At 37.6% G+C, this 21,904-nt stretch overlaps 1 protein-coding gene across 1 annotated transcript in view; it reads right to left on the bottom strand.

The window, feature by feature from the left end:
- Positions 1 to 21,904, bottom strand: part of DNAH7 (dynein axonemal heavy chain 7) — a 273,330-nt gene that overhangs the window by 113,649 nt on the left and 137,777 nt on the right. Inside the window, exons 34-42 of the mRNA XM_027563310.1 lie at positions 21,645 to 21,776; positions 19,890 to 20,114; positions 16,674 to 16,871; positions 14,183 to 14,338; positions 13,270 to 13,438; positions 10,856 to 10,982; positions 9,421 to 9,640; positions 5,383 to 6,255; positions 3,022 to 3,251 (exon numbers count right to left, since the gene is read on the bottom strand). Coding sequence (XP_027419111.1) covers positions 3,022 to 3,251; positions 5,383 to 6,255; positions 9,421 to 9,640; positions 10,856 to 10,982; positions 13,270 to 13,438; positions 14,183 to 14,338; positions 16,674 to 16,871; positions 19,890 to 20,114; positions 21,645 to 21,776 — 2,330 coding nt within the window. The remainder of the gene's footprint in view (positions 1 to 3,021; positions 3,252 to 5,382; positions 6,256 to 9,420; positions 9,641 to 10,855; positions 10,983 to 13,269; positions 13,439 to 14,182; positions 14,339 to 16,673; positions 16,872 to 19,889; positions 20,115 to 21,644; positions 21,777 to 21,904) is intronic.

Below are 21,904 nucleotides of genomic sequence, written 5' to 3' on the forward strand. Positions count from 1 at the left end.
AAGAACTAAAGAGCCTCATAATGAAAGTGGAAAGGAGAGTGAAAAAGTTGGTTTAAAACTCAACATTCAGAAAACTAAGATCATGGCATCTGGTCCCATCACTTCATGGCAAATAGATGGGGAAACAATGGAAACAATGACAGACTTTATTTTGGGGGGCTCCAAAATCACTGCAGATGGTGATTGTAGCCATGAAATTAAAAGATCCTTGCTCCTTGGAAGAAAAGCTATGACCAACCTAGACAGCATATTAAAAAGCAGAGACATTACTTTTCCAACAAAGGTCCGTCTAGTCAAGGCTATGGTTTTTCCAGTAGTCATGTATGGATGTGAGAGTTGGACTATAAAGAAAGCTGAGAGCCGAGAATTGATGCTTTTGAACTGTGGTTTTGGAGAAGACTCTTGAGAGGCTCTTGGACAGCCAGGAGATCCAACCAGTCCATCCTAAAGGAGATCAGTCCTGAATATTCATTGGAAGGACTGAAGGTGAAACTCTAATACTTTTGCCACCTGATGCAAAGATCGGACTCATTGGAAAAGACCCTGATGCTGGGAAAGATTGAAGGCAGGAGGAGAAGGGGATGACAGAGGATGAGATGGTTGGATGGCATGACCAGATCAATGGACATGAGTTTGAATAAACTCTGGGAGTTGGTGATGGACAGGGAGGCCTGGCACGCTGCAGTCCATGGGTTGTAAAGAGTTGGACACGACTGAGTGACTTAACTGAACTATATGGTGGGGAACTCTAGTAGAGGCAAAGGAGAACATTTTTAAGAAGAGGAAATTTGCAATGTCATCAAGAATATATAAAAATGCCTAGAAAAGTATTATTTTCAACTTTTCTCTGTTTGTATCTCATTTTTACAATCTTTCTTCCAGTTAGGGTGGCCTGAAATACTGTGAGCATATAGTCAAAGAGAGATATAAGTGATACCTCCCAATTAATCAGACTCTCCAAGAGGTTTTGATCCTCCTGGATAGGAAAATACTGGGGGAGAAAAGCAAGATTCCATTAGGTTAAAATCCTAAGATCTAAATGGAAAGATAATATCTTGACAGTCAAAGAAATAATAAAATTCAGTCAAGTTATGTAGTAGCCTTGGGTGGAACTTGCAGATTTCACTAGGAGATGGAAAGAATGCTATTGGTATGATTCAATATGGGGTGTGGACCATGATGCATAGGAAGCTATGACACCTCTGCTGTAGAAGGCATTACCAAAGTCACTGTAAATATTGCTGAAAAGTTTCCCACCAGTCTAGATAGCATCTTAGATAATACAAGAAAAAGTACTTCAAAATGCCTGAGATAATGAGATAGCCATAGGAAAATTTAGAAAGATTTACAGTTAATATGCAAAAATTAACTTATTTTTTTTTTTGTCAAGGACTCTGTGCACATTTGGTGTTTCAAGTATATTTAATATTTAAAGGACATCAGTCCTAGGTGTTCATTGGAAGGACTGATGTTGAAGCTGAAACTCCAATGCTTTGGCCACCTGATGTGAAGAGCTGACTCATTTGAAAAAACCCTGATGCTGGAAAAGATTGAGGGCAGGAGGAGATGGGGGTGACAGAGGATGAGATGGTTGGATGGTATCACCAACTTGATGGACATGAGTTTAGGTGAGCTCTGGGGGTTGTTGATGGACAGGGAGGCCTGGCGTGCTGCGGTTCATGGGGTGGCAAAGAGTCGGACACAACTGAGCAACTGAACTGAGCTGAACTGAACTTGTACCTCAATATATATATATATATGTGTGTGTGTTGCTCAGATGTGTTCAACTCTGCAACCCCATGGACTGTAGCCCTCCAGGCTCCTCTCTCTATGGAATTCTCCAGGCAAGAATACTCAAGTGGATAGCCATTCTTTTCGCCAGGAGACTTTCCTAATGAGTCTCCTGCACTGCAGGGAGATATTTTACTGTTTGAGCCACCAGGGAAGCCCTGATAATTGAGCATAATTGAGCAACAGAGTTAATTTGTATTTTTAAGTAAAAAAAAAAAAATCCCATCAAGTCTATAGGTAATAGTCAAACACTTAAAAAAACTTAAGGCTTACCATATGTGTAAGTTTAACTTACCAGATTTTATATAAATTAAGTACCTAGGAAAGTTCAGTTTGTTAAATCAGGGTAATAATAATATTAAAATTTATAAATGTAATATATAAATTGCTTAAATAAATTTCACTAGTAAAAGACCTCCTTAAAGGTGGTTAGTAAAACTTCTAAACACCTAACTTTATAAGTAATTTACTTTTACATCTTATAATATATATGTGTGTCTGTGTGGAAAGTGTGTTATGTGCTCAGTCATGTCTGACTCTGTGACCCCACGGACTGTAGCCCACCAGGCTCCTCTGTCCATGGAACTTTCTAGGCAAGAATACCAGAATGGGTTGTCATTTCCTCCTCCAGGGGATCTTCCTGACCCAAGGAGACGGAGTATTAGTTTTTAGAATCAAAGAAACTGTTGAATCAACTTTTCTGCATGTATAGGTTAACGTCAACAACATCAAAAAAGCTCACATTGACACATTCTATAGTATATAAGTTTACTGATGTTTGTATTGATGTTCTCAAATAAGAGTTTACTTAAAGAAGGAAAGCTAGCTATGTATATTGAGTGACTGTCTCTAGGTTCCAGCTGTTCAGTACCTAAAGAGAAGGTTTATTTATTATCTAATTACTTATTGAAGAAAAATTACTCACTAGTGATGTTTACCCAATACACTGCCAAAGTACCCTGGGGCCTTACTGCAGCTCTGAGTGGCACATCTTCATTCCTTAAATATGATTATACATTTATGACGTGCTAGGCAATCATGTGCACAAAAGAATAAGCCTTGCTCCCTAACCTAAAAATGTTTGTGGAGTAAATCATTAAATGATTCAACAAAACTCACAGTATACACATATATGAAATAAAAATATTCATTTTTGCTATGTCATTTTTGTCCACATAAATGTTTTAAAACCACCATAGCTTACTTAGGAATAAGAAATTTCATTTTTACCTCCTTTTCTTTTCCAACAACAGTTTGAAGGTAGAGATTAATTCAAGATAAGAGGTAGGTGTCACATAATTGTATCTTTGAAGTTCAACATAGAAGGATGTGGATAAATCTATAGTAGAAGTGTGGAAGCTTTTACACATCTCAATGCAGCCATCTCGTATTTCCTCTGACATTTCAATGTCTTCCAGGAAGCGGGAGGCAACTGCCTGTAGTGCGTCTTCAGGCCAGGACTGAATGTAAGATAAACGCTTTAGTATATCATCGAAGTTACTGACAGGAGTCTGTTACTACTGAGGTCCTTCACAGATGGTGGAAATGCAGGGGAAAGGATGAGGAATGGGGTGGGACAGAATCTCAGGAGAAACTTCCCCCAAGTACTTGACTGCTTAGGACAGGGAGCCAGTAGCTAATGCATGTAATGTTGTTAACTCTTTCTGGTTTGTTCAGGAGTTAGAGAAATTGTACATGAGTATTGCAGGAGAAAGGAAGAAAAAAGGAACCAAATTTATAGAATGTGTATATTTTTGCACATTCTACTATTATCTCATTTATTTCTCCCCAAATTTCCGAGGTAAATGTTACTATCCTCTACCCTAAACTCCAGAAGTTGATGAATAACTGCCTCCTTGATTTCTTTCATAATTGCCTCAAACTCAACAAGTCTGAATCATGGTCATATCTCCCCCCAAATGGTTGTGATCTTCCCAACTTAGTAAACACCTCAATTCTATATCCATCTCAAAATCCAGTTCTATGGGCACCATCCCTAAAATAGCTTCCAACTCTTTTCCTTCTACACCTATAATCACCATCGCAGTTCAACTGTTATCGTTTTTCTGGAATATTTCAACAGTGTCCTAACTGTCCACCCTGCTTGTGTGCTCTGTGGAGTTGCCAGAGTGATCTCATCAAATGCAGATTATTAACAGCTAATTTCACACTCTCTTTTTTTTTTTTTGGAGATGATGGATATGTTTATTACCTTGATCGTGGTAATGGTAATACAAGAGTATACATATGTCCAAACTCACCAAATTGCATACATTAATTAGATGTAGTTTTTTGTACACCAATTATACCTCAATAAATCTGGGGAAAAGTCATTGGCATACTCACACTCTCAATTTACAACTGTTTGAAGACTTCGCAACATATTCAAAACGAAATCCAAAACTAATCTGTAAATCTCTACTTGATCTGGCCCTTTCCACCTTTCCAACCCCACTCTATGTAATTTCCCCCTCAGGTACTATGCCCTTGTCCTGAGTTTTTCTCACTCTATTCAATCTTCCTATGAAGCTCCTTGTCTTCACTAATTTCTTGTCTCTGACCAGATCCTCTCAGTACTGGCACTTTTTGTCCTTTATGTTTCCTCCTAAAGGTCACTGATTCAGAAAACCTTTCACTCCATTTATGCTACCCTGTATGATGGAATTATTTTTCACTACTTTGCAAGCATGTAAGTAAACTCAAGAAAAGCAGAAGCCTAGTCTATTTCATTTTCTGACTCATCTCCAGCTTTAGAATAAGATCTGCTACAAAGCAAGGGTTCAATAAATATGTTTTTTCATGAAATCTTAGCAGAAATTGGAGGGACAAAGGGGTTATGTAAATTCCCCAAGGTCAAAAATTCCTATGTGTTAGATCTCCCTCACAGGATCTCTGCCACAGCTCACAAACTTCCTACCCTATGCCCTTGTATGTTCTGTACTTCTGATACTCAAATTTATTAGAAAAAGTGGTCACTGGGAGTTTCTTCCTTTTGACTTTCTGCCAGGTTTTCTAATGGAAAGAGACTGGAGGGTGGGAGAAGAGAGAGGTAGAGGCATTTCTATCCCTCTTGCTTTCTAGCAGAAGCTGAACTCTAGGTTTGGGGTTCCTGATCCCGTCAGACTTTCCTACTTCCACAGCTTCAAGTTCCAGTAACACATTTTCCTCCCTATGCCCCTTTAAACCCAGCTGTAGTAACATCTTCTTGCTATGCTCTACCATTTCCTGCCTCACCATCCCTCTCAAGTTCCTTTAATCCTGCCTACACCTTCATGAACAGTTCCTTCATTCAACTTTCCTCAGTGAGGCCTTCCCAGGTATTCTTTCTTCCCTGTCAGGAACCTGACAGATATACAACTTTATCCTAAAACTTTCTACAATAAGTTGATGTCAATGACTGTATACACTAGTAATAAAAGGTTTTTCTGTTATAATGATTTTTGAATTTTAATTTCATAAAATATATTATTATTGATCAGAAAGTTCTGCTGAGCTACAATTGTGGGGGGTGGGGTGGACTTTAAAATAAGTCATGCTGATGATGGAGAATCAATATTTCTAGAAGTCTATCTAAAATTTACATGACAATACCTGAAACCAGTCAATGGTACAGCAGTTTACTAGAGCAGGGAACTTTCTAAGACGAATCCGAAAGGCATCTCCAATGGGACTCATGGCAAGGACAACGTGCAGTTGGTTGCGGCAGCGGTCAACAAACATGTTGAAAAGAGCTATGGGGCTTCCGTCTGTTTGTTTGGTTTTATCCCGTTGGCGATCTATCTGACGCATCTTATCACATATCTCCTGTTTCTCATCCAATGCAAAGAGATTTGGAACCTCCCCAGCATTTAGCAGATTGTTGACATCTTCTAGAAATGACTCCTTTTTAATCTGAGTATCTGTAAATAGGAAAACACCCTGCATCTCCCCTTCAGCACATTTTCTTAAGATCACTTTTAAATCTTCATGCCACTCAGAGTTACCATAGCCCTTGGAAATTTCAACCTGGAATACTGAAGAATCAGCCATGTGGGCAGCTAATCTGGTGACGGACTGCCTTCCACTCCCTCCAACACCAACCAGAAGAGCATGGCTGCGAGGCTGTTTCAGGATCCTGGAAATTCTGCTGATGTGCTCGATGGCAAACCGGAACAAGACAAGGTTCATTGTTTTCTTGCTCATGTTGTTGTACTCTTCTAGGTGAGCTTCTGCTATCACCCGGAGAGCATCCACATCTGCAATTTCTCTGTAGTTGGTATCCTCTCTCTTGGGATCGTGGAAATCACAGAACATTAAGCTGCGTAAATCATCTTCTTCCACTATCCCATCATTATCAAAATCCAAACTTTGAAAAAGCTCATGAAAATTTTCTTCCATATATGTTTTTAAGATTTCTTGAATGTAGCTGATAAGCCAACTTCTGTCTGCATTATCCAGAAGGCGATCATAATACACTCTCAGGACCTGTACAATAATTAAAAAGCAGCTTTAAGAAGTGATTTTCCTATTTTAAAGTGCTATTTCTGTGCTAATCTGAAATAAATATAAAAAGTACTCTCAAGAGATTTCCATGGGTTTTATTAAAAGCACATCTAAACAAGGAATGGCATAATATTTATTTTAAATATTAAATTTGATCATATATTTGGAATAAAACATAGTTACATTGTTACTGATAAATGAAGGTAGATTAGGGAAACTGCAGCAGATTACAGAGGTGTTAAGGACTAAGGTGCTAAGGACTAGAGAAGGGGAAAAAAGACTAGAGAAGGGAGGTGACTGCCTTTGCTGGTCATACAGATAGAGGTAACAGAACTGGGCCCCGGTGTCTAGGGTTTTGCAACTCCCTTGCAGTGATTGTTTCCTTTTCCCAGCCATATAATATTTTGAATTTATTGGCAAATCTATAGATATTACTGTCTTTATAAAAGCATATTTTATAGAAAACGTAAGAATGTCTTAGATGGATAAAACTTTGTTTTGGACATGTTAATTATTTTTTTTTGTAAGTAACTGCAGATGCAATGTACTAAAATAGATCTCCACTTACATGCACATGTTGAGAGACTGCAAAAATAGTTAATCAAGTTTGCTACATAATTATTAATACTTCCTTAAAGTGGTATGAATATCTCTATAGCTCAGTCAGTAAAGAATCCCCCTGCAATGCAGGAGACCTGGGTTCAATTCCTGGGTCAGGAAGATCCCCTGGAAAAGGGATAGGCTACCCACTCGAGTATTCTTGGGCTTCCCTTGGGGCTCAGCTGGTAAAGAATCCCCCTGCAATGTGGGAGACCTGGGTTCGATCCCCGGGTTGGGAAGATCCCCTGGAGAAGGGAAAGGCTACCCACTCCAGTATTCTGGCTTGGAGAATTCCATGGACTATATAGTCCGTAGAATTGCAAACAGTATGACACAACTGAGAGACTTTTACTTTCACTTTACAGTCTGTTTTGGACAGAACTGTTTCCCCTGTGCCCACATCTGTACATTGAAGCCTTATCCCTTAATGTCATTGTATTTGAAGAGAGGTCCATTAAGAAGGTAATTAAGTTTGAAAAGGTCAGGTGGGTGGGGCCCTAATCCTACAGGATTGGTGTTCTTGTAGGAAAAGGAAGGGACACTAGAGCCCTCATTCTCTCATGGCAGGAACACAGAAGAAAGACCTTGTGAGGACACTGAGAAGGAAACCCTCTGTGAGCCAGGAAGAAAGCCTCACCAGAAACCCACACAGACAGCACCTTCACTGTTTTACTTTTGGCCTCCAGAGGTATGGGAAAGTAAAATTCTGTTGTTTAAGATACTCAGTCTGTGGTATTTTTATTATGACAACACTAGCAGACTAATACTCATATGATACAAGCAATGCATGTTTCTGTCAGCAAAATTTCTAACATTAATCCTGTCTGCATCAGCTTCTTCACCTTATAAAATAGAAGTGGTAATACTTGCCTTGCAAATCTCATAGATGCATGGCAAAAATGAAATGACAACAGGTCTGAAAACACTAAGAACTGAGAAATAATTATTACAAACTGCCTTGGAATCAGCCTGATTATGTTTAAGAATAATGATTTTAGTATTTTCACTGCTGTCAAGTTGACATACTAGTGTCATCCCTTTTCATAACACCAGTGGCTGCATAAATGATATGATTGAAGCTTCCCACTTACTCTGACCAAGTAGTCCAAAAGCTATTATTCTCCTGGACGACTGGGTTTCCCAAAATATGACAACAGTCACTTCCTCAGCTTGAGACACTGAAGCCCCCTTTCTTTTAATGAGGAAAGGAAGCTAAATTAAGCCAACCACATATATTGGGCATCGGTGTTTAAGCATGAATCAAGGATAATATTATCTAACTGCAATTAAGCGAGAACCCAAGACAGTGTTTCTCAAAGTCATCACACCTGCATCTAGGGCCCCCTTCTGTATCTGCTGACTTACAAATTTTGAGGATGATGACTAGGAAGATTCCTTTTCTTTTTTAAAATTTCCTTACCATAAGGTACAAAAATCTTCAGTGTACACCTCCAGGAACGTTCACACATTATACACCCACATAACTGCCACCAAGATCAAGATATAGAACATCCTCAGTACCTCAGCAGACTCTCTCACTCTCACTTCTGTGGATAGCTGCCCTCCTGCCTCCCCCACAGGGAACTTTTATTCTATTGCCATCCTTTATGTTTTTAAAAGTTTCCATTATAAATCTAAACCTTTGCAGGGAAGAATTTATCCTGTATTTGTGCTTTGAACTTATTTATCTTAAAGTCTTGATTACAAATTCTTTTAATTATGTATAATTTACATATCATAAAATTCACTTTTAAAGCATATAATTCAACAGCTTTTAGAATATTCACAATGTTGTGCAACCATTACCACCATCTAATTCTAGATCTTTTTCAACACCTCCCAAAGAAACCCTATACCCATTAGCAGTCACTCCTTACTATTTCCTACTCCATGTCCCCACAGCCTCTGGCAACCATTAATCTACTTTCTATCACTATGCATTTGCTTATTCCAGACATTTCATATAAATGGAAAAATATTATATTGTATTGGCCTTTTGTGTCTTGCTTCTTTCACTTAGTGTAATGTTTTCTAGGTTTGTTCATGTTGTAACATATATCAGTATTTCTTTTTAGGGCTGAAAAGAGCTCCATTGTGTGTATGTATACACACACACACACACACAGAGCCCACATTCGTTTGTCTGTTCATCAGCCAATGTATAGTTGAATTGTTTCCATTTTTTGGCTATTATGAATAAGTCTGCTAACACTCATGAACTAACAAAAAACAAAAGTATTTCTGTCTCAAAATTATTTGAAGTCAAACTGAAAGGATTAAAGTCACTTAAAGGAGACTTAAAATGATAGCTCCTTTGAAACAGCCTATAAATCAATAGAAAGTCCTGAAAATCAGAGATAAAGCATCTTAAGTGTCATAGAATATGTTAGTGTGAAGTATTTTAAAAAATTATCCTGACCATTGACCTTCATAATGCCAAATAGTGGAATGCATTTCAACAATTGCTGGATATTTCTTCACCCAGTTTTTGGCATGGTAAAATCTTTGTTTCTTGCATAATCATGTTTTAGTAGCACAGAGATTTACCTCATGAACCCAAAGACGTTTAATCACTTCTTTGGTCTCTGCTGTTTCTGGTCTTGACAAACATACACCCTGAATGACACGGGAGAAATCTCGGAGGTTGAACAGGTAGTGAGATTTAGCTGGAGTAGGCAAGAGATTCTTCATTGCTTCTTTATACAGAGTCATTGTACCATTTACAATTTGTGTTGTCAAATCTAGAAAGTCATCTGGAAATTTATAACTTAAAATTTTTTTAAGTGAAGAGAAAGAATATGTTAGCAAACATAGACTTATGATACATAGTGCTATTTAGTACAACTAACATGAATTTTTCTTATATTACATCAATTGATTTAGTTTACAAAATTACCCTTTCTTGCTATAATAATAATAATAGAGTGTTTGCTTCTTTTAAAGCTACTTTCCATTCATTATTTTATGTTCAAAGGAACTCCATGAGTAAGCAGGACCAGTTTAATGAGCTTAAAACTGCTTAAATAAATGGGCAGAAGAGCCAGCCAAGGAACCCATATTATGTAACTTAAACCCAGGATCTACTAGATGATGCTTCCTAACCTCTTCCACTACCTGGCATTCTTAGCTGCATATAGATAGGATCCATGAAGAACACTGGTGAAATGGGTATTTTCAGAGAAAGGGAAGGGAGAAAAAAAATCAGAAAAAAGTAAAGAAAGGGGAAAAAGAAAAAAGAGAGTTAAAACAAAGTGAAATAGTGAACCAAGATTTCTTTTAAAGGGCAAAGGAATGATTAAGGTAGAAGAACCTGGGGAGAGAATATCCATTTGAAAAAATTGGCTTTATTTCACTTCTGGCTTGATGAGCAGTCAGCTTTCCCTTCCATCACCATTGCATAAGACAAGGAATGACAATTTCCTAAGAATGGTGTCCACGTCGGGGAGCCAACACTTGTACTGCTCAGGGCCACTTGGCTCCCTACCCCCAAGAATCTTATGGAGAAGTGCTGAGTGTCCAGATTTAGGGAGCAACATTTTCCCAGGGCACAGGCTCCAAGGCTACACTCAAACCTAGACATGGACACCCCTGGGGAACTCAAGAGTTTTACTAGAGGCTGTCAAAGTCACAGGATAAACCTGGCAATCTTTCCAGCATTAACTGAACTAAATGGCAAAAATTCAAAATATTGATCCTTCCAATATGGACATATTATAAAACGGGATGCAAAATGTGTATGAATTTTTAGGTTAAAATCTAAGACTTCGGACAAATAAAGGAAAAAGAGAAAGATCCTGCAGGCTTTTTGTGTTCTGTTCCCATTCCTGGAGATGGGAGCAGAGGAAAGCAACTGCTGCCTATTACCTTCTTCCTTGTCTAGAGGTGCTTTTGTGGAAGTTTGAGAAGCACTACTTATACTGACATGTTCCCCAAAGATTTTATACCCACTAAGCAAAAAACAAACACACTTTCAATTACTTACCAGGTTTTTAAATGCCAGGTTAAGATTCTAGAAAATATTGTAAACATAGATTTATCACTAAACTCATTGATTGTTATAATATTGAAATGCCGCATGTATCGAGGAGTTACTGGATTTCGACCACCACCTAAATATCAAAAAGGACAATCCTTAACGCTGCTACTCGTATATAACAGAGTATTTTCTCTACACTTTGCAGCATAAAACAGAGTGAAAGATGGACAAATTTATGGCACAAAGAGAGAAGAAATCAATTATTTGGATAAAATTGATCTTAAAACAGTTTTCCCCCTCAACCTCAAAGTACTGTTTTCTAGTTGAAAATGATCTGTATAAGTTCAATCAGATATAATCTTGGTCAGGTCTATTTACCAAAGGAAATCCAACCAGACAGAAAGACCCAGTGTCCACCTTCTCCATGATTCATACACAGCCCAAGGTAGTAAACTGTCAAACATTCTCATTACAATACAATATTAGGACAATACTATATAATATTAATATAATATTGTATGCAATGTTAATATAATCCTGATGGTTGTGATTGACCACACTGTAAGGTCATTTTCACATGGCTGAAATTCAGCATGACCTTGACATACAGCCTCATTCTTCCCTCACATCTTGAAATAAATTTCCCTAAGACTAGTCTTTGTGGTTCACATGGCCACTTCACTGGCTGCTTTCGATTTTAAAAACTGGAGGAATATCTCATTTTCACAAAATAATTATTATGATTTCAAATATGAAATTTTAAAAACAGATTTAGAATGTAAAACCATTTTATAAAATTGGTTTATATTATCATCCTCACATGTATCAATAAAATGCACTGTCTCTTTAAAGGGATTCTAACATGAAATCTCCAGTAAAGAGTGGTTTTAAAAATGAATAATATCTTTAATATATATTTTGCTTAAAAACCTATAGGTTCAGGTTTTATGTTTGTTTTAAACCAAGTAAATCTGTACTTTGCTTTTATCACTGCATTATACTGTGCTGATTCTAAAAACATAATGTGTGAAAGCATATAACTAGTAGTCTACAGTTATAGATCAAAACAGTTAGGTATTGCTATGTATTTAGAGGCTCATAATAAACACTGATTTACCTGGGCAAGTTTAAGGAGATGGAGAAAGGGCTACAGAAGGAAAGGTGTAAGATCATATACCCAGCTGTGTCTTCAGCCTTTCCTCCCAGAGAACACTCAGAAATGGTGGTCTTTTCTTAGAAAATGAGGTCCAAGAGGAAAAGATATCTCATGGATTCATTCTGCTCCCCTGTCCAGTCCCCGAAGAGGCAGGGAAAGTAGACACTTACTACAAATGACTACTGGGGGATGGGAAGAGGCAGAGCAGAACTGGAGCCTGGGACCCAGGAGTAACAGAATTAGAAAAAAAAAGAAGGGGGAATAGCATTCAAAGTGGCCCCGAGAGGGTGCTGAGAGCAATTACTCAGAGCAAACTGTATGCATTACAGGTCAGATAAAGGTCAAGAGTTCAGAAGCAACTAGTGGAGAAATTCCCTAAGACATGGCACATTGAAAAAAGGGAGTTATCAAAAATATAGAACAACAGCTTGAGTTCAGGAAAAGAACAGTTAAAGATGTCCAGTTAGTTAAATCAAGCTATTTCAGATACTCTAGAATAAAAGAAATTTTTTTCCTACATAGAGATCTCTGAGTTTATAAACTTCCCTTGAAAAGTATAAAGAATATCTAATAATTCATTCTTTTCATCATTTCCTACTTAAATTCCCTCAACAGTCTGTCTAAATCCAGAGACTCACTAAAATGGGAAGTGATTGGGACAGGGGAAAGCAGGGATGTTTCATACAGCTGAAACTTTAAGGAATGAAACAGAGGAAAATGAGCTTCTGCAGGAGAATCTGGATTTTCAGGGGATCTGAGACCTCAGAATGCAGGAAGAGGAAATGGGGAGCAAACATGGAAGAGAACATGGAAGAAAAAGATTTGGGAGAGCCATATGATTTGGAGAGAATCGCCCCAAACAGGGCTTCTCTGATGGCTCAGCAGGTAAAGAATCTGCCCGCAATGCAGGAGACATGAGTTTGATCCCTGGGTCAGGAAGATCCCCTGGAGAAGGAAAGGACAACTCACTTCAGTGTTCTTCCCTGAATAACTGGATGGACACAGGAGCCTGGCAGGCTACAGTCCAGTGGATTGCAAAGAGTTGGACACAATTGAGCGACCAAACACAGCGTACACAGCACAGACCACAAAGAAGGCAATCCACTGTGCAGCGCTGATCATTGCGGTCACTGTTAGGTCACAACAAACAAAGAGACATAGAAAATATGTACACAAAACACTGTAACTCAGGTTGTCTGACAGGATTTCTCTTTCTCCTGATCTTTATATATACCCAGAGTGATCACAAACTCTGAACACGTACCTGGAGGTCCCATAGCACACATAATTTGAATGTCCACTAGTTTAATCATAGAACAGTCTTTTAGGTCATACCAATTCCAGTGATCTAACCATTGTCTAAGTAACTCGATGGGAGGCTGGGCGCCATACACCTCTCGAGCAGGCATATTGACATCATCTACAAAGACAACCTGAGAATGAAAGGAGAAAAGGTATTAGAAAACATTAGCATCTTGATATAGTGTCCTGTGGTGCAAACAATGTTCAGGCAAAGAATAAGTTTCCTTTTTGTGAAGTGCATAAGTGAGAAGTGATGATTTCTTTGCACATCAGGACTATCTCTTAGCATCCATGTTACCAAGGAACATGGATGACAGGGAGACAGTCTTATTACTCACATTTATAGTTAACAGTTTAGAACTTATTAATCCTCTCATATAACTTGTTTCTCAATATGCCTTCTCTTTTTCCTTGTACAACTTCGATACATTAAATAAATGAGAAAGGTGTGATCTTCAAATGATTATAAACTCTGAGTGATAAGAGTAAGGCTGAGAAGGGTATTCTTGGCAGAGGAACACAGAAAAGTCAATTGATAGCTTGGTTATTTAAAGGCCTAGAGAGCAAGCAGCAAAGACTCTGCTGAGTAAAAATGTTAATGAGAGAATTAGGAAGGTAGATAATTTCCCAGGTGAATATTCTACTTTGAATTCAAAAGGCAACTGCTTGTTTTTAATGTCAAGTTGCCAAATGCACATACAATATAAAAACACTTTTAAGAAGACTTCTTAACCAACATTTGTGATACATTAATAAAAACTGTACTACAGAAAGATGTCAAGTCCTAGTATATCTGGTTTCCTTGTTCTGAATGTAATAATGCCCAGGAATAGCGAAAGTGCCATATTATATGTATAAAAACAGAGAGTAATTACCATTTTCTTGCCCAAAGGAGGACCAAAAACTCCCTTTCTTCTTTTGTCCAGTTTTGACATGATAATATTTTGAGTTTGAGCTGCTGTAGTTTGTGCTGAGAAGTTAATCAGCAAAGGCTTGTAGATATCTTTATTGAGTTGATTTAAAAGAAAATTCTGTATAATAGCAAGAAATAATAAGATGAGCCATAGTTGCCATTATGTTTTGACACTTAAAAATAACACTAAGCATCATTGTTGACGTACTCAAATTTAATCTTCAAGGGTCATAATGTGAAAAGAGATGGAATCAATAGACATAACAGTTACCAAGTCAATGGAATGTCTTTATCTGTCCAAGCCCTAGGCACATGGCTTCTCTGATTTCTAAAAACACCATGCAGAGTACACACTCCTGCTGCTGCTGCTGCTGCTGTTGCTGCTAAGTCGCTTCAGTCGTGTCCGACTCTGTGCGACCCCATAGACGGCAGCCCACCAGGCTCCCCTGTCCCTGGGATTCTCCAGGCAAGAACACTGGAGTGGGTTGCCATTTCCTTCTCCAATGTATGAAAGTGAAAAGTGAAAGTGAAGTCGCTCAGCCGTGTCCAACTCTTAGCAATCCCATAGACTGCAGCCTACCAGACTCCTCCATCCATGGGATTTTCCAGGAAAGAGTACTGGAGTGGGGTGCCAGTTCCTTTTCCAGTACACACTCCTACTCTCCATAAAATCATAGGGACTCAGAGCTTAAGAAACTTGGCTTAAGGTCTCAGAAATGAGACAAGAATTTAGACTGCCACTTGTCTCTCTGCAGATCAATGTTCTCTGTAATACAGCTTATTATCTTTCTACAAGTTATCTGACTATAAGTTAGGAAGCTTACATAATATAATTTGTACTTTCAAAATGGAATTTGCTGGAAAGCAGGTACAATTACAATGATTCTTAACCAAGATGTTGTGTTCTACAAATCATCTTGTAGAAGAATAATAAAACAGGAAAGTATTTACAGTACATTAAGAAGAAAAAAATCAGATTACAAAATAATATGCGAAGTATGTTTCCAATGTTGTGAAAAGTAATTTTTTTTTGGCCTGGGCAGTTTATTAGCTGGACTGCCATTTGATGGGAGTACAAATGACAGAAGGCTTTATTTTTCCCCACCCATCTCCTTGAATCATGTCTTCATTTCCTAACTCTTGATAGTATCTTAGATAAATCCTTCAGCTTTCTGTACACTTATTTTTTTTTTTAATTCAGTCCAACTCAACATCTTGATTTAAAATCTCAGTCCAAACTTCTTCCCTCCCCACTCTTGGATATTCCCTGATGCATACAGCATTTAGCACAAGAAAAGCAACATTTCAATCTGTTGGGGAAGAAATTATTCAACAAATAATACCAGAACAATTATTTGACTATATAACCCAAAGGGGGGACTGTATTAAACATAGAATCAATAAAGAACTATAAACAAGTACTACCACAATTGGAAAAATAAGAATTGACTGGGAACCTGCAACGGGGGAGGGGCCACTAACAGGCACTCCCCTCTCCTCCACCTGCCTCCTCTATCTTCTTCTTATCCCACAGCTGGGTAGTGAGCACAGCTGGAGGGAGAAGGCAAAAGTCCTATTCATTGGGGTCATTGTGATTCCTCCTGATTAAGGCTATCTTGCCTGCTCCCATGGAAGCTTCCAAATGTTTACTCTCTGAGAAGAGCAGATGGGAAGGTTCCTTAGATACTCCAAAGGAACATTCACATTGCACAGTTTGCTGACCTAAGAGGAGTAGTGGCATTCCCTCCCTGCTGTGGGCAATTATATGGAATGGAGGCCCAAGAATGATCAGGTTCACTTATATTTCACATTGTCCAACTGACCCGGGAGAAACTTGCACTTACTTGCCATGCCAAAGGCTGGAGGTGCTATTCACTCTTAGTTCCAGCCAGCCTTCTGCTTTCAGAAATCTAAAACTAGAGGCAAGAACTGGTCTTTGATTAGTATGACCCCTTAAACACAAGAGAACTCAGGTTTCATAAAGGTACTGAGATTTGGGCCATATCTTTTATAACAGGTAACAATTTCTTAACACACAGTGGGTATGATCCCAGAAATTATTAAAGAAAATCAGTCTTATTACCACAAAGCAATGTTCACATATTCAATAATTTAGAAAATTAAATATCAACCAAAACACTGTTTTTTTAAGGCAGATAAAATTCTTTGTCTTATATAAGCTATTTTCATTAAAATACCTTTTAAATGGACAATAATTTAGTGATATAAAGTAGCATATCTTTAATAAATTTCCAAAGATAAATTCTCTTTGGAAAGAGACATTTTGGTAATTTTGATAATTTGATAATTACTCAAAAATTCTGGTTCCAACATAGAAATGTAGAAATACATAAGTATTTTAAAAACACTGCCTACCAGTTCAGGTCATTAAAGAAATAATATTCTTTGGACTATTATGCACATTTTAATATGTATATTTCTACAATACTTACAATAATGTAAACACTCTTTCCCGTTCCAGTTGGTCCTACAAATATTGAAGGCTTTTGATGGGTGGTCAACAATTCCATTAGTGCAGAGTATCGAATTGTGTCCAGAGTTGGCACAATGATTTCATTAAACATCACATCCTTAGGAATTGGAGGAGCTTCGGCTAACTTCTTTACCCATGGTTCCCATTTTCCTATTCCCTGTTTATAACAAATAACCAAATAGTGAATGTCATGTTGTAAAATACATTCAGAAGCTCTGTACTTCTGCATCACTGCAGAAAAGATGAAAGATCAAGACCAACAATCCTTAATATGTACATATTTGTTTTTATCCTTTAAAACTCTTCACTCTAATTTTTTAAGTTTTGTGTTAAATTAAAGAGAAATTGGGGTTTTGTATGGATAAAAATGAAATGGCAATGACGTAATAATTTGATGTCCTGGAACCACTGATTATATCAACCCAAAGATCAGTTACTTTTGCCAAATATTAGATTCTTTAACAGCATTGAGAAAACTGATCTAATAAATGTGTTAAAGTGTAAAGAATTTTATTCAATAAATGTTAACCAATACAGAATATTTTTCTACACAGACCACCAGCTGCATTTGTTTGACTTTTACAATGGTACTTGCAACATCAGCTTATTATTTCAAGCAAGATTTCTTTCTCTTTTAAAAAAATTTTCTTTAAAAAAATAAAAAAAAATAAAAAAATTTTATTGGAGTATAGATGATTTACACTGTTCTGTATCTGCTGTACAGCAAAGTGAATCAGTTACACATATACATATATCCACTCTTTTTTAGATTCTTTTTCCATATACATCATTAGAGTACTGAGTAAAGTTCCTGGTGCTAAATATAGGTCCTTATAGGTTATCTATTTTATTTATGGTAGTATGTCTCCTTTTTTAATTGTAGTAAAGAAAAAACACCTAAAATTTACCTTCAACCATTTTTAAGTGTATGGCTCAATATTATTAGCTAAATTCATGTTGATGTGTAAGAGATATTCAGAACAGACAAGATTTCTTAATATGAGATTATTATTATTATGAGTAACATTATACTGTATCCTATTAGCTTTGTGAACTAAAGTTTTCATTTGTTAAGGCAGTGTCTATAAAAAAAAATTTCAAATATATGTTAACTCTCCTTAGAAAAACACCACTGCCCTCTCCATTCTACAAAATCCAGTTTAAGCTCGTGGTCATTCAAAGTATATTAAAATTAAGACCCATCTTCCTTCACATCTTCAAGTGTCCCACAACCCAGCCTCACTGATGAGTCTACTGTTTCCAAAAATGCCCCAGGTCCCTGGATCTTGACATATGGAACTCTTTTATCCTAGTGTATGGATCATCGAAAAAGCAAGAGAGTTCGAGAAAAACATCTATTTCTGCTTTATTGACTATGCCAAAGCCTTTGACTGTATGGATCACAATAAACTGGGGAAAATTCTGAAAGAGATGGGAATACCAGACCACCTGACCTGCCTCTTGAGAAACCTGTATGCAGGTCAGGAGGCAACAGTTAGAACTGGACATGGAACAACAGACTGGTTCCAAATAGGAAAAGGAGTACGTCAAGGCTGTATATTGTCACCCTGCTTATTTAACTTATATGCAGAATACATCATGAGAAATGCTGGGCTGGAAGAAGCACAAGCTGGAATCAAGATTGCTGAGAGAAATATCAATAACCTCAGATATGCAGATGACACCAGCCTTAAGGCAGAAAGTGAAGAACTAAAAAGCCTCTTGATGAAAGTGAAAGAGGAGAGTGAAAAAGTTGGCTTAAAGCTCAACATTCAGAAAATGAAGATCATGGCATCTGGTCCCATCACTTCATGGTAAATAGATGGGGAAACAGTGGCTGACTTTATTTTTCTGGGCTCCAAAATCACTGCAGATGGTGACTGCAGACATGAAATTAAAAGACGCTTACTCCTTGGAAGGAAAGTTATCACCAACCTGGACAGCATATTAAAAAGCAGAGACATTCCTTTGTCAACAAAGGTCAGTCTAGTCAAGGCTATGGTTTTTCCAGTAGTCATGTATGGATGTGAGAGTTGGACTATAAAGAAAGCTGAGCACTGAAGAGTTGATGCTTTTGAACTGTGGTGTTGGAGAAGAGTCTTGAGAGTCCCTTGGACTGCAAGGAGATCCAACCAGTCCATCCTAAAGGAGATCAGTCCTGGGTGACTTATATACAAGAATACTCACCAAAGCACTAAACCTAAAACAACAAAAACAGTTCAATGTGCAAGATTAGGAAACTGAATTGATCACGGTCCACTGAAATGGTAGAATATAGGGAGTTTTAGAAAAATAAGCTTTATTAAAGAAGCATCAGTGAGATAGAGTTGTTCTCTTTATTAAGGGAAGAAGAAGAAGGATATGAAACTGCCCGGTGAGGATATAGAGTGATTCCAATTTCACTAAAATCTGCATATATTTAAATAACACATGCATGCTAAGTCACTTCAGTCGTGTCTGACTCTGCAACCCTATAACTGTAGCCTAGCAGGCTCCTCTGTCCATGAATTTCTCCAGGAAAGAATACTGGAGTGGCCTACCATGCCCTCCTACAGGGGATCTTCCCAACCCAGGAGGGACAGAATTCGCATTGGCAGGCAGGTCATTTACCACTAGTGCCACCCAGGAAGCCCATATTTAAATAACACGTATGCCTAAACTTTGCCCTCAATTACTGTACTTATGGGAGCTGTTATAGAAAAACAAACAAGTGAACAAACACCACCCCAGGGTATACTGTCCATTCTGCTTGGGAAGTGCTGAATTCCTAACAATCCATCTGTGGTCCTGCAGGAACTCAGCCTGTCATGTGCTAACCTTCACCATGAACCTCCCAGAGGTGTGTCCTTGAGCAGTCCTCACCTGCTGCTGGACTGGATGTCCTAATGTGTGATTTTATGCAGTGGCACAACTGGCCCAATCAGCACTTTTATTTATCCCATTTTATCAATGAGAAAAACAAGACTTAGGGAGATTAAAAACCAGTCCAAGGCTATACAGAAAGAAACCAGACCCAGATGTGCCTGACTTCACATCCAGCACACCGTCTCCTACTCCATGCTGTCTCTTAGGCAGACAGTGGTGACAAGGTGGCCACAGAGCCATTCTGTGCCATGTGTCTCCCAGGGAAACCCTGCCTGATTGACAGGTGCAGATCTTGCTTCAAAACTCTTACCTCAGTGATAAACTGATAATCATAAATTGTTCCTTTTTCAGGGAATGGAACAGTTAGTCGTTTTGAAGATGTTTGTTCAGTTCCACTCAGTAATTTAAATCTATTTCGAGTTATATCTGAAATCGGGCCTTCCATTAGTTCTCGAAGAACCTTATTAAATTTCAACCGATCATCATCTTTACAAGAAGCACCGACAGACCAGATCAAAGAAAACAGAAAAATGCCCTGATTTGGAGAGATGAGAAGATAGAATGCATTAAAGAATAACTTTAATCCATCCTTAAAGCTTAAATCAGATCAGCCAGATTAATATCTTTGAATGGAAATGAATAAACTGATATATGGTAGTAGGTAATCTAGGGATTTTGTAATAATTAGTTTTTTCTATTAAGTTACATGTCATAAAATCTGACTATCAGAGAAGACAATATAATGCAAAGCATAAATTCTAGGCATAGTAAAGACTTAGAATGATTAGTCTGGTAAATCAGGTGCTAATTCAAGTATACAGCTGAACTTTGATATTAAAAAGAATATTGAGATAACTTTTTATTAAAGTAAAAAAGCATATTTTAATAAAGAATAATCAACTCACAATATATGTTTATTAAATTTTGATACAATGTTTTGTAAAGTAAAACAAATTCATATACTTTTATTTACCTGTTGTAATAATTACCCGAGCATTGACTATATCATTAGAACCACAGTCCTGCAAGCTTTCTTATCAAACTCAGGCAGAGGGAACAGAACAAGAGACCGCTTAAATAAGAAGGTCTGTTTGCTTGTTTTAAAATCAAATCTCCTTTTCCATGCCAAAGCTAAAACAGTTCTGACTATACTCATAAAAGTTGTGAACTCTAGCTTGACACCATTCATCTACTCCTAGATTATTCAGACTCTTTTTGAAAACTATTTTAAATGAAATTTAAAATGCATTTCATAAAAAAAATAAGCAGAAAAGTAACACTGACTACATTAGAAGTGTGACCATTAGCAATATGCAGTTTTTTATTAAAGAAGATTCAAGGTCTGTTGATAATTTTATTGCTATATTTAAAACAATATAGATTATATATCTTCTTGCTTTCTTCATTCTTAATATTTATGTACACACATATATTTTAAATATTTATATCTCATGAGAAAGGAGAAACATTAGGGAAGAAAAAAAATAAATTATAATTTGGAGGTTGAAGAGGGAAGTGAATCTTGTTGTCAAATGGTCATTGACATATTGGGGACTGATCATCTTTGCCGTGTGCTGTGCTCAGTTGCTCAGTCTTGTCCAACTCTTTGTGACTCCATGGACTGCACCCCACCAGGCTTCTCTGTCCATGGATACTCTTCAGGCAGGAATACTGGAGTGGGTTGCCATTCCTTCCTCCAAGGAATCTTCCCAACCCAGGGATCGCATCCAGGTCCTGCACTGCAAGCAGATTCTTTACCAACAGAGCTGCCATCATCTTTGAGACTGGGCCAAATGATTCAGGGTATCAGTAGCAGATCTGCGGGGGTCACTGGGCTCCACCCAAACTTCATGATTTAATACAACACCAGGCAAGGTGTTTCCTATAAGCACCTGGTATTTGGGATCTGATTCTTTCTCACTGTTCACCTTCCACCCATTATCCAGCCTCCAGTTCCAGGAAAAATGAGGTTAATTAATTAGGAAAATTTACTGGGGAAAGCAATCAATCCTTTTCTATTGCAAGATTCAAAGACTTATCTCATGTAAAGAGCACATGGACTTACCTCAAGTAAAGAGTAAGTTTCTCGATCATTTCTCTCTCTTACTTTGACTTCATCAGCAAAGTCACTCATAAAACAGTCTATCAGATTCATTAGGGATCGGACTAAGTTTGTATCTGAAGTAGGAGATAATTCCTGAAAAATCAGAGAAAAAAGTCCATGAAGCAGTTTAAATGAGGCACTAATTGAAACAGTATCAACTAATTTTTATTGAACTCATTTAGTTATAACAGCCATAACATCTACGAAAAGGTGTTAGTATT

The sequence above is a fragment of the Bos indicus x Bos taurus genome, chromosome 2, assembly GCF_003369695.1.
Source record: "Bos indicus x Bos taurus breed Angus x Brahman F1 hybrid chromosome 2, Bos_hybrid_MaternalHap_v2.0, whole genome shotgun sequence".
NCBI classification, from domain to species: domain Eukaryota; kingdom Metazoa; phylum Chordata; class Mammalia; order Artiodactyla; family Bovidae; genus Bos; species Bos indicus x Bos taurus.